General features: G+C 51.2%; 1 protein-coding gene across 6 annotated transcripts in view; it reads left to right on the top strand.

Annotated features, from left to right (window-relative positions):
- Nucleotides 1-4973: 4973 nt before the first annotated feature.
- Nucleotides 4974-13555, top strand: part of KCNJ5 (potassium inwardly rectifying channel subfamily J member 5) — a 68607-nt gene continuing 60025 nt past the window's right edge. For 5 of the 6 annotated variants that reach the window (XR_010308757.1, XM_064173290.1, XM_064173291.1 and 2 more), the window contains exons 1-2: nucleotides 4974-5377; nucleotides 7313-7519. Coding sequence is in view for 4 of the 6 variants with exons in the window: in XM_064173290.1 (XP_064029360.1) it covers nucleotides 7503-7519 (17 nt within the window). In the remaining 2 variants the exon portion in view is untranslated. The remainder of the gene's footprint in view (nucleotides 5378-7312; nucleotides 7520-13555) is intronic. The other variant, XM_064173289.1, reaches the window with a different exon arrangement.

Here is a 13555-nt window from a genome sequence, read left to right as displayed (position 1 = left end):
CTGGCTGGGGCACTTAGTGCCATGGTCTGGTTGCTTGGCCAGGGCTGGGTGCTAGGTTGGACTGGCTGAGCTTGGAGCTCTCTTCCAACCTGCTTGATTCTGTGATTCTATGACAGGGAAACTGCAGCAGTGTGAGTGCAGCCCAGACACAACCCTGTGCTGAGCTGCAGCAAGAGCAGTGTGGGCAGCAGGGCAAGGGAGGGGATTCTGCCCCTTGGCTCTGCTCTCCTCACACCCCCCCTGCAGTCCTGGGTGCAATTCTGGAGCTCCCAGCACAAGCAGGACATGGAAGTGTTTGAGCCAGGCCAGAGAAGGCCACCAAGATGCTCAGAGGGCTGCAGCAGCTCTGCTGTGAGCACAGGCTGAGAGAGTTGGGGCTGTGCAGCCTGGAGAAGGCTTTGAGGAGACCTTGGAGTGGCCTTGCAGGATCTGAAGGGGGCTCCAGGAGGTCTGGGAAGGGACTATTGACAAGGTCTTGTGATGCCAGGATGAGGAGGAATGGGTTTGAAGTGGCAGAGGGGAGATTGAAACTGGATGTTAGGAGGAAGCTCTTTGCAGTGAGGGTGGTGAGACACTGGCACAGGTTGCCCAGGGAGGCTCTAGAGCACAGAATTTGATCTTTGATATTTGATCCCATTCTGTGCTCCACAACCTCCCTGGAGGTGTTCAGGACCAGGTTGGATGAGTCCTTGAGCAACTTGTTTTAGTGGGAGGTGACCCTGCCTATGGCAGGGGGCTGGATCTGGCTGAGCTTTGAGGTCCCTTCCAACCTGAACAGTTCCATGGTTCTATGGTTCTATCCCTGTGAGGAGGAAATGCTGAGAGCCCTGGGGCTGTGCAGCATGGAGAAGAGCAGCCTGAGAAGAGGTCTGATCAGTGCCCAGCAAGATCCAAAGAGCCCTCAGGGGGCGAGAGGATAGGGCCAGACTCTTCTCAGTGGTGCCTGGGGGCAATGGGCACAAACTGGAACCAGGAGGTTCCATCTGAGCAGAAGCAGAAACCTTTTTGGTGTGAGGATGTGGGAGCCCTGGAGCAGACCTCTTTTCTGTGGCCTTTGCTGTGCTTTGTGATGTGTCTGGGGCATGAGCTCCTGTGCCAGGCAGCCACCACAGCACTGTGCTGAGTGGCACCTGCAGGTCACTGCTGCACCCCCACACTCTCCCCTCTGCTGTCACCTGGCCAGAGGCTGAGCAGAGGGATGTGCAGTCCTGTTTGGTGGTGGTCAGCCTGGAGAAGAGAAGGCTTTGTGGAGACCTTGGTGTGGCCTTTCAGGACTTTAGCTGGGAACAGACTTTTTAGCAGTGCCTGTTGGGACAGGACAAAAGGTGATGGCTTGAAACTAGAAGAGGGAGATTTAGACTGGATAGGAGGAAGGTTTTATGCTGAGGGTGGTGAGACACTGGCCTGGGTTGCCCAGAAAGGTGAGAGCTGCCCCATCCCTGGAACCATTCCAGGTCAGGTTGTTTGGGGCCCTGAGCAACCTCCTCTAGTTGCAGATGTCTCTGCTGATTGCAGGGAGGGGAGGGTGGACTGGATAAGCTTTGAAGCTCCCTTCCCACCCAAACCAGTCTGTGATTCTGCAACTAATTGGCAGAGCTGTGGCAAAGACAGGAGGAGAGCATCAAAATGCTGTGGTGCTCATGGCCTGGCAGCTCTCCTTAGGGAAGAGGTCTCTTTGCCAGCAGAGATGGGGAGAACCAGGGCTGTCTGCAGCCTCGCAGGTTAGTGGGTGTGCAGAAACCCAGACTCGGCTCCCAGCGCTCCCTGTGCCCCACTTCTGTCAGGGCTGGCAGGGAGATGGGCGGAAGGATGCGGTGCCAGCAGATGGCAGTGCCTGCCAGCAGTGCCTCCCGTCGGGAGCGCAGCAGCCTGCTCAAGCTCTGGCAATGGCTGTGGGTTCTTTTACACAGCACTCTCTACAGCTCCCTGAAAGGAGGTTGGGGTCAGGTGAGGATCATCTCTTCTCCCAGAGAATGAGGGATAGGACAAGAGGACATGGCCTCGAGTTGCACCAGGGCAGATTTAATTTGGATGTGAGGAACAATTTCTTCCCCAAAAGGGTTTTCAAGTCTGGCCCAGGCTGCCCAGGGCAGTGGTGGAGTCCCCATCCCTGAAGGAGTTTCAAAGTCCTGTATTATAGAATCCAGCAGGTTGGAAGAGAGCTCCAAGCTCAGCCAGTCCAACCTAGCACCCAACCCTGCCCAACCAACCAGACCATGGCACTAAGTGCCCCAGCCAGGCTTGGCTGCAACACCTCCAGCCACAGCCACTCCACCACCTCCCTGGGCAGCCCATTCCAATGCCAATCACTCTCTCTGACAACAACTTCCTAACAACATCCAGCCTGAACCTGCCCTGGCACAGCTTGAGCCTCTGTCCTCTTGTCCTGTTGCTGGGTGCCTGGCAGCAGAGCCCAACTCCACCTGGCTCCAGCCTCCCTGCAGGGAGCTGCAGCCAGCACTGAGCTCTGCCCTGAGCCTCCTCTGCTGCAGGCTGCACCCCCCCAGCTCCCTCAGCCTCTCCTCACAGGGCTGTGCTCCAGGCCCCTCACCAGCTTCAGCAGTAGATGTGGTGCTGAGGGGCATGGCTTAGTGGTGACCTGGCAGTGCTGGGTCAGGGGTTGGACTGGATGATTTTGAAGGTCCCTTTCAACCCAAACAATTCAGTGATTCTATGATTAATCTTGCATGAAACCCATTGCCAGGTCCCACATGTGAGCAGTGCTGTGGTGTAGCTGCAGGCAGGCAAATGGTCAGCACTGGATGAGGCACTTAGTGCAATGGTCTAGTTGGCTGGACAGGGCTGGGTGATAGGTTGGACTAGATGAGCTTGGAGATATCTTCCAACCTGGTTGATTCTCTTACTCTGTTCACTCAAATGAGCAGAGTCTGCACTCTGGGAGAGCCTTGTCCCCTGCCAGCCTGTGGGCTGGGTTCAGAGTTAACACAAACAGGAGTGGGAGCTGGGGAGGAAAGCTTCTCCTGGTGCTGACCCAGCTCTGCAGCTTTACAGAGACACCTTTCCTCTAGGACTGCTGGCTGAACAGCTTTTCTGATCCCTCCAAAATCATTCCAAATCTTATTGAAAGAGATTAAATGAGAGAAGCAGCAGAGCTGACACCTTCATGAAGGTGCCACTCTGTAGTGCTGGAGAAGCAGCACCCTTAGCCTGCTCTGAAAGCCAACATCATCATTTTAGTGGGGGCTGAATGGGAGAATGCTTATTAGAAGCCCCAAAGAGCTGTTAAAGATGCAGAGATGTGGTGCTGAGGAAGATGATTTAGCACCAGCCTTGGTAGAGTTAGGGAATGGTTGGGATTGGTCATCTTAAAAGTCCTTTCCAACCCAACTGATGGTAGGATGCCCCAGTTAGCATCTGCATGAGGCTGATTCCTGTGTTGCAGCCATCCTGCTGAAAGGTGGAATAAATACTGCTTTAAAGTGAGCACTCCTAGCAGCCATGAGCAGGCAGGAGATGGGCCATAATTAATTCCATAGGATTTAATTAACACTTTATTACCATGCCTCTTGCTTTAATTGAGAACAGTTCCAGTGCCGAGCGGAGCTGTGTCCCCTGTGCCGTTCGCAGCCGAGATGGGGGAGCCCTGTCCTAATTCATGCAAAGCAGGAGCCAAACTGGCTGGTCTGATCTGTCTGAAATACAAACTCACGAGTGGAAAAGCCAAATTAGATCTGCAAAACTCCTTTTATAATGGCCCAAGTCCTTGGTCTGCCTCCAAATTCCTAGCCCAGCTGGCCAGATCCAACCTCCACACACAGAGCAGAGGAGAACAACGCTGGTAAGAAGTGCTGTGGGTTTCAAGATGTGCAAAGAGATGTCCTGTGACAGTGTGACTATTAAATGCCTTTCAGATCCACCAATCCTGACACAAAAAGCCTGGATGGGGCAGTTAGTGCCATGGTCTGGTTGATGGGACAGGGCTGGGTGCTAGGTTGGACTGGATGATCTTTGAGGTCTCCTCTTCCAAGCTGCTTGGTTCCATGATTCTATGATTTCTGGATAGACATTTGGGGTGGATCAGAAAACCTTCTGGGAAGGCATTTCTGATGGGCTCTGATGCTTGTGGTCCTGGAATGGAGAGCTAGGGGGGACAGGGCAACAAAACCTGAAGTCTCCAGGCAAATCTGTCTCATATATGCAGCTGCTTTGACATTTGCTTTGCAGAAGAGGAAACATTTTGCTAAGCCAGGGAGGCAGTGTGGTGTTATCAATGATTCTAAAAGAAAAAGAAGGAGGGAAAGGAAAGACAAAGAAAAAGGCAGCAAACCTCTGAGGAGCTTTGGGAGCACTCCCTAGGACTAGCTGGCTCAGGCAGCACAGCTCAGTCAGCAAGCAGCATTTCAGCAGCTCGATGGTTGACAAGCAAGGGAAGGGAATCACCTTCTGCCTCCTCTCCCCACTTATCCCACATGCCTTGCTCCAGCCTGGAAGAGAATTTCCACCCTGCTGCTGCTGCTGCTGCTGCTGCTGCTGTGAACCCTTCAGCTTCTGCCTCCCCCTGCCCTCCTTTTTATTTTATTTGGTTGGTTTTTTGTTTGGTTTGGTTTGGTTTTTTTTCATTGTTGGGGGGGGTGTGTGTGTGTGTTTGGCTCTTTTCAGCTGCTTTCTGGTTTGCTTTTAAAAGAGCACAGCCTGCCCATTAAAAACAAACCAACAGCACCTAAATCTTAGCCCATAAACCGAGAAAGGAGAATCCAGGAGAAGGGGAAAAGCTGTCACAGGGAGGAGAAACAAACCCACAGCACTTGGGGGTCTGCCAGGGAGGGTGAAAGCCGCGGGGGGAGCAGAGTGTCTGATTGTCTGCGGGCTCCGAGCAAGCCTCTTCCCCCCCGCCCCACATCCAGCCTTTTCTGTGCACATCAGCAGCTCAAACCCCTCCCTGCCGGGCTTCCCTTCCCACAGCCCTGCCCTTCGCTGCTCATTCCGAGCGGATCGTGCTCCCCATCACATGCTCTCCTCTCCCTCCCCTCTCCCCTAGCCCTTTCCAAAGCCTTATCCCACCGGGAATGCAGACGTAGCCCTGCAGCAGTGGAGAGTGAGGGTTCGGGGATCGCCATGTGCCAGCTCTGAGAGAGCGAGAGAGAAACCAGGGATAGCCAGGGCTAGGGAAATCAGGGATACCCGGGGGCAGGGCGTGTGCATCCGAGCCTTCAGTGCCACATCGATGTTTTCTAACGCCAGGCAGAGGCAAGAAAGAAAAGGAGATCCCAAGGACCAGAAGACGACTCCAGCTCTCTGGTGATGGCATGGACCGGACACTTCTCCAGCAGCTTCCTTACCTACCTCCCAGCCCCGTCCGCATCCAGCGTCCCCGAAGCACCACGGCACAAGGCTGATGCAGAGCTGCTCTCAGCAAGTAAGTTACCTGGGTTTGTTTTCTTCTCCCACTTCTTTTCTCCTCTGGTTGCAAGGGACCAGGAGCCCAAAAAGCAGGAGGACAAGTGGCTGAAGTATTAGGTCAGCTCAGCACTGGATTTCTCTCCCCAGCCCTGCCGGGGTGGAAGCTGGAGATGTGCTGTTGTCTAACTTAGCAGCTGCTAGGGAACCCCTGGGGAAGGTGGGGATTTGGATGCTGATCTTGGACAAAAGCACTGTCAGATCTGCTAAAGGTGTTCTGCAGGGGGAAAAGAGATGTTTAAGTGATCAACTCTTCAGCTCTCAGGTTAGTGGAGATCACTAATGGGCAGGGGCAGGCTGAGCAGTGAGCAGCCTGAAGTGCACAGAGTGACTCCATAATCCTCACACAGAGTCAAAGATTAAATTCTTTCATAATTAAGATACTTATTAGTCAGCTCAGCATTTAAAGAGCCCTTGCAGCACAGTCTCCAGACAATGAAGTTGCATCCCAAGCCAATTTAATGCACTGGGAATCTCTGGGAGATTTTATGGCTCTGGGAAGGATAAAACATAACTGATTTGTATGGGCCTTTTTTTTTCCCCCCACCAACCTCCTGCTGCATCAGTCCAAGAGGTGCCCAGAGTCCTGCCTTTGGGATTAGGTTGGGAATGATAGGCTTTGATTGCAGCATGTCTCTTGTTTGGTTTGGACCTGAGAGTTCCAGGAACCAAGTGACAAGTGGCACAGTGTGTCCCTGTTCCAAAAAGCTTACCACTGGACTTTGGGGGTTCTGTCATCCAGCAGGTTCTTCCTCCTCCCCTTTTCAGTAGACATCTGCCTTGGATTTACAGCAGAGTAAACCCCAGTGGCTCCTCTCACTGTTTCTCAGACCAATTCTTCTGTGGCATGTCTGGCAGTGTTTGTTTTGGGGCAGTGATTACACATCTGGGGTTCAATTCCTTCCTCCACTGTTCCTACTAAGTTGGGGATAGAGGATCAGGATCATTTCTGCTTCCAAGGAGAGAAAATTCTCCATCTCTGGAAGGTTCCAACCCAGTTACTTAAAGACACTGAAAAAAGGCAGAGTTTTGGGACAGAGATGCTCTGAAACAAATCTCTGGTGAGTGCAGGCACTTAACCAGCAGTTTGGTACTAGGCAGGTCAGTTTGTCTCTGTGACTCATCTTCTCTTGCCTGCACAGTGGCTTCAACAGCACTGTTGAACCTTTTGGGGCAGAAAGAGCCTGCATGAGGTCAGTTCAGCTTGGATGCAAGTTAGTGGAGAAGTGTGGAGTGGTATTAACACTCTTCAGTTGTATCTTTGGGTTGGATGGTGACTCCCAGTTGCTCTACTGGTGAAACACCCAACCAGTGGAGAAGTGGAGCCTTCATGTTCTTGGGGCAGGAGTTTCTCTTAGTATTGAGGTTCTGCTTTCACCAATATTTGGGGTGTGTGCTGTGGGTAAGCAATGAGGAGCAGGAGAAACAGAAGTGTCTCCTCTAGGCAGAAGTGTCTTTGTTCTATCATGCTGGATGAAAGGTGAAGGTCAGATTTTCAATGACACCATAAGCCCCCCCCTGAAAATAGAGGCTGGGTTAAAAGGGCAGAGACAGAGAAGCTGCAGAGTGCCCCCAGGCAGAGTCACTTCTCACACAGTGTTAGAGGTTGGAAGGGACCTCCAGAGATCATCGAGTCCAACCCTCCTGCCAGGGCAGGAGCACCTAAGGTACAGTCAGCACCCAGATGAGTTTTGAAGGTCTCCAGAGAAGGAGACTCCACAACCTCCCTGGGCAGCCTGCTCCAGGGCTCTGTCACCCTCACTGTAAAGAAGCTTCTCCCCATGTTGAGGTTCTCTGTTCAAGTTTGTATCCATTGTCCCTTTTATTACTGTGCACCACTGAAAAGAGATTGGCCCCCTGGAGGTGGAAGGCTAAAAAGTGGTTAATTTTTCAGGCTTCCTCTGTTGGTAAAGAAAATATAACCTGATCAAGACTAAGAAAAGCATCTACAAGCATCATGTTGTGATCAGATCCTTTGCACATGGAATTTTCATGCTTCTCTTCTTTAATTCCATGAAGTATAAGGAAGGCACATGGATCACACCTTCCCATCCACCTCTGAACGCTGGTGCATCACAACCTGAATGGAGCCTGCACTGAGGTAGGTCTTGGTTTCTTCTCCCAGGGAGCTAGCAATAGGACAAGAGGAAATGGCTTCAGGATGCACCATGGCAGGCTTAGGTTGGATGTCAGGAGTGATGTAGGTTGGATGTCAGGAATGATGTAGGTTGGATGTCAGGAATGATATAGGTTGGATGTCAGGAACAATGTAGGTTGGATGTCAGGAACAATGTAGATTGGATGTCAGGAACAATATATGTTGGATATCAGGAACAATGTAGGTTGGATGTCAGGAACAGTGTAGGTTGGATGTCAGGAACAATGTAGGTTGGATGTCAGGAACAATGTAGGTTGGATGTCAGGAACAATGTAGGTTGGATGACAGGAACAATGTAGGTTGGATGTCAGGAACAATGTAGGTTGGATACCAGGAACAATGTAGGTTGGATGACAGGAACAATGTAGGTTGGATACCAGGAACAATGTAGGTTGGATATCAGGAACAATGTAGGTTGGATATCAGGAACAATGTAGGTTGGATGTCAGGAACAATTCCTCTCCTGCAAGGGTGGCCAGGCATTGGAACAGGCTGCCCTGGGAGGTGGCAGTCACTATCCCTGGAGGTGTTGAAGAAACCTGTGGACATGGCACTTTGGGCCATGATTTAGTGAGCATGGTGGTGCTGGGTCGATGGCTGGGCTCAATGATCTTAGAGGGCTTTTCCAGGTGTAGTGACCCCATTATACCTCCTATGCTCCTCCAGCCCCAGTCCTACACTGAGCTCATGGTGATGTCTCATGAGGCACTTTCCAGTTGTCATCATCTTTTCAATTCTCATAATTTTCCTTGTTCCAGAGGCCTAAATACATAAATAAGTAACATTTTAAAGCACATGATGCCTGCACTGACCACTGTGAGACATCTGGGAATGGAAGGAGGGGACACATTTCCACTTCTCAGCTGACAATGAAAAGGCTCAGGGATGTTGGAGTGTGATGATCCAGCACTGCTGGGGAGAAGAATGGATTAGGAGATAATTAGCAGATAAAAGTGAAGTGCAAATGTCCAAAAGCTCTGTTTTGTTTCCTATTAGCTTCCTACCCGGTGAGATTTCCTTACAAGATGTTTTCTTTTGAAGCCTGAACACCTTCTGGTTTGGGATTTCTCAGCCTAATGAACTCCAAGCAGGCAGGAGCCCTTATCAAGCCAGCTCCATAGCAAGCACAAAGTCGTTCTGCTTCATTAGCAGGTGTCTAGTTAATCATCAGTCACCCTTTGTGGTGTGATACAAATGAGAGGCATCTTCCTGCCCCAGTGCTGGGCAGGATTATGCTCTGAAAAGCACTTTCTGGGATGGGGGAACTTTGGAACCACACACTTATTAGTGAAGTGCCACGAGTGTCCCCTTGTCCTAGCTAAACAGCCCCAGGGCTCTCAGCCTTTCCTCCTCACAGAGATGCTCCAAACCCCTCAGCATCCTTGTGGCCCCCCATTAGACTCTCTCCAGTAGTTCCCTGCCTCTCTTGAACTGGGGAGCCCAGAACTGGTCACAATACTCCAGGTACAGCCTCACCAGGGCAGCAGAGAGTGGCAGGAGAACCTCCCCCAGCCTGCTGTCCACACTCCTCTTAATGCACCTTAGGAGACCATTTGCCCTCTTGGCCCCAGGGACACACTGCTGCCTCATGAACAACCTCTTGCCCAACAGCACTCCCAGGTCCTTCTCTGCAGAGCTGCTTCCCAGCAGGGCAGCCCTCACCTGTACTGGTGCCAGGGATTGCTCCTCCTTTACATTCCCATAAGGCAAGAAGGTGTGGACATCAGGGTCAAACCCAGCAAAAGGGCCTTGAGCAACCTGTTCTAGTGGGAGGTGTCCCTGCCTATGGCAGGGAATTGGAACTGGATGATCCTTGAGGTCCCTTCCAACCCAACCCATTCTATGATGCCATGATTAAAACCAACTACTGGGTTTAGACAAACAATGACCAATTCCTGTCTCCAAATTCCTTCTGCCTGCCAATTTAGACCTCTCCAGGAGAAAATTCAATCTCCACCTCAACTTGCCTTTACTTAAGCAAGATCAGTGATGATGTCAACTGAAATCATGGTCCACAAAGGAAAAGAAGTTGGTTGCAGCCTCTTCTGGCTTTGCTTTCAGCCAGTTCTATCATGAAGCCCCAGAGCTATCAGGAGGTGCACCAGCTCTGTCAGGTAGAGCTTGTAGGCAGCTCTTTCAAGCAATGCCTCCTGGAGATACCTAACCCCAGCTTGACTCTTCTTCAGCAAATCTAAGAGCCCTAAATGTCACCCTGTGGTGTGGGCAAAAGCTGAGCAGCAGCAAGCCTGATAAAAAAGCCTCTTTGCAGGGTTGAAAATGCACTGACTCACCTCAGCCTCTCCAAAAGGAAAGCAACCTTGTACAAAAGTGACATTTTTATGATCCTGGCCTCCTTTAACCAAAGATGGTAAATGCCAGAGGAGCAGGACAGTGCCTGTGACTAAAAGAGGCAATTCCACCTCGTGGATCTCTGGGCTGTGAGCAGTGATTCACAAACTGAAGCTTAAATCTCCATGAGAGGCTTGCATGGAGATGCCATGGCCTTGGAGAGGTGTTTCTGCTTGCTAGCAGTGGCTGCCTTGCACAGTGAAGGAGTCCACCAAATCCCTCTGTAGCCACCATGCTTCACTTCCAGCATCTTCTCAGTTCTGCCACAGTCCCCCCTCCCCCCCAGCAGTTACAGTAATAGAGGATTGACAGCAAATTTCCTAGGAGATTCCCATGCCCAGGAGCTCCCAGACCATTTTCATCCCTACCACACATTTTAGAGCTGGGGAATTAAAGCAGATCTAAGCCAAAGATTCCTCAGCTTTATGATTTTCAATTGCCACATCCTGAGGTTGTGCTTATGATGGGAGAGCTGAAGGTTACACATCCTCTTCTGGGTGATGCCCAGGTGTGATGGTTTGGGTGTTACCTGCCCCCCACCCCCTCCACTGGTGAAAATCATCCAGACTAGACTCAGCCAAGCTGGAAGTTGAATGAAGCTTTCTAGTCACAGCTTAGCAGGAGATACAAGCAGAGAGTTGCAATCTCTACAGCTATGGACAGAAATAGCCAAGTTAAAGGTAACAGAGCAACACAGCAGCCCTCCCAGAAACCAGAGCCCCCAGGAGAGCCTCCCAACCACCCTTCCACCTTCTTCCCACCCCTCTACCTTACCCCAGACTTTGCTTTACGTTCTAGGCGAGTTTGGAGAGGGATTAGGAAGCAGAAGGAGTAGTCAGGCAGCAAGTTAGGGAGAGAGAGAAGTGCAGCCCAAAAGAGAGTGACCTCCCTTATCTATGCTTATGGTCTTGTCCTTATACATCCCAGCAAGCCTGTGAGTGCAGCAGACCTCACCCCTGTTTTCTTTTCACAGCCTGTCATCTAACTCTGCTCACCAAAGTGACCCAGCTGGGCTCAGACTGGCACAGCAGGGACAGGCCAAGGGGCAGTGGGTGGAAGCTGAGACACAGGAGGTTCTGTGTGAATCTGAAGAGGAATCTTTACCCTGTGAGGGTGACAGAGCCCTGGCACAGGCTGCCCAGGGAGGCTGTGGAGTCTCCCTCTCTGGAGACATTCAGGAACCATCTGGATGTGTTCCAGTGTGATCTGCTCTAGGTGATGCTGCTCTGGCAGGGGGAGGGGGGGGCTGGACCAGATGGTCCCTTCCAGCCCCTGGCATTCTGTGGTTCTATGATTAAAGCTGAGGAGATGATGCCACCAAAGCTGGCAGTAAAGTTCAGGGGCAGCAGGAGTTCTCCTGTTTTAATGGACTGTGGGAAGGTCTTCCTGAGGGTTTCCAGGGAGATCTCCCTTGACCTCTTGCTGAAGATCAATAGCATCAGAGCTTTGGTGCTGCCAGTCCCTTGAGTGTTCAGGTGAAGCAGGTTCCCCCCACTCAGCCATCAATCACAGTGATATTTCCAGGGATTTATGGCTTTGGGATTCTTATTTGTAGTTCTTTTTTTTCCCCTTCTGTCTTCTTCTCTTTAACCTGTTTCAAGATCTTTGTGGTCTCTCTGATTGTAACCCACAAAGCCTCACACTATAAATCAATGTCCTGGACCTGATGGTGCTCCCTCACCCACTGAAAGCAAATCTCAGTTCCAAAGATCATTTCAGAACTGGAATTAGCTTTGAAACAATTCTTTTTATGCTGACCACTTGCACCACCTGCCTGCTTTTGCTTTCTTACACAGATTGGTCAAAGAACCTTTGTTACAGAGTGGCAGGTTGCATTGAGTTAGAAGAGACCCTCAAAGGTCATCTTGTCCAACCCTCCTGCACTCAGCAGGGACATCTCCAGCTGGAACAGGCTGCCCAGGGCCACATCAAGATCAGGGATGGGGCCTCAACCACAACCCTGTTCCAGCACTCACCACTCTTGTGCAGAACTTCCTCCTGATGTCCAACCTAAACCTTCCCTGCTCCAGTTTCAAACCAGACCAAAACTTTTAGTCCAAATGGAGTAGCTTTAGATTAATCAGATGATACTGAGACCAAAAGTAATATTCTAAGAGGGGTCAGGCACTGGGACAGGCTGCTCAGGATGGTGGTGGAGCCACCATCCCTAGAGGTGTTCAAAAACAGCAGCACAGGAGGTTCTGCCTCAACACAAGGGGGAACTTCTTGGCTGGAAGGGTCCCAGAGCCCTGGCATAGGCTGCCCAGAGAGGTTGTGGAGTCTCCTTCTCTGGAGCCTTTCCAGGCCTGTCTGGATGTGTTCCTCTGTGGTCTATACTGCTCTGGCAGGGGGTTGGACCTGGATGATCTCCTTGGGTTCCTTCCAACCCCTAATATCCTGTGAGCCTGTGGACATGTAGACATGGCCCTGCTGGGCATGCTTTGGTGGACGTGGGGATGTTGGATTGGTGGTTGGATTTTATCTTTGAGGTCATTTTCAAGCTTAATGATTCTGTAATTCTATAATTCATGCCCCACCTCCCTGGGCAGCCTGTTCCAGTGCCTGACCACTCTTGCAGGAAAGGAATTGTTCCTAATCTCCAACCTAAACCTCCCCTGGTTCAACTTAAAGCCATTTCCTCTTATCCTATTGCCTGTTCCTTGGGAGAGAGTCCAACCCCCACCCAACTCCAATCTCCTTTCAGGGAGTTGTAGAGAGCAACGAGATCTCTCCTCAGCCTCCTTTTCTCCAGACCCTTCACCAGCTTTGTCACCCTCCTCTGTAGCCTCTCCAGCCCCTCAATGTCCTACTTGGAGTGAGCGGCCCAGAAGTGTACCTGGTACTAAGGTGCTGCCTCCCCAGTGCTGAGTACGGGAAGCAATCACTTCCCTGTCCTGCTGATCCAAGCCAGGATGCTGTTGGTCTTTGTAGGTTGGACTGGATGATCTTGGAGGTCTATTCCAACCTGGTTGATGCTATGATGCTTCTTGGCCACCTGGATACACCCTGGCTCATCTCCAGCTGTCTGAACACGCACCACGTGCAGCGAGGATAGCCAACCTGCCTGCTCCTTACCACCCCAGCATCACTAATCCCCTGTTGTTTACCCCTTCCTGTGGCTGCACTGCCTCAGCCCTGCCCCCCAAAACCCTTCAAAGCAGACAAATGTGCCAGCAGGAAGCAGCTTTGGGCCCGGGCTGTGGACAGATGGCTGAACTCCCTGGCGAGCGGAGCCAGCAGGGCTGCTTCCAGCAACAGGCTCTGGCTGCTTCGTTGGAGTAATGATTGATGGTGACTTATACAAGGGCTACAAGCAGTTTTTTTTCCTGTTAACCAGACTTGGCTGGGGTGGAATGGAAGTGGAAATTTGTTGCATCATTTATTCATCCTGCCCTTCCCCAGCTTCCTCCTCGCCCACCCTTTTGTGCTTTTTAATACCGAAAAGATGAAGCCACTTTGCTCAGGCTTCAAATTGTCTCTCCCAGGATACTCTTAATTGTATCTCTACACCTCTCCTCGTTCACAGAGGCGTAAGAAGATTAAAGATAGAGGGAGCAGTAATAGATTTAGTTGGGGTTTAATGGGATTTGCAGAGGACAATGCGGAGAACGAGCGGCACGGAGAATATTG

The sequence above is a fragment of the Pogoniulus pusillus genome, chromosome 38 (genome assembly GCF_015220805.1).
Source record: "Pogoniulus pusillus isolate bPogPus1 chromosome 38, bPogPus1.pri, whole genome shotgun sequence".
NCBI lineage: Eukaryota > Metazoa > Chordata > Aves > Piciformes > Lybiidae > Pogoniulus > Pogoniulus pusillus.
This window is presented reverse-complemented; position numbering and strand designations above follow the sequence as displayed.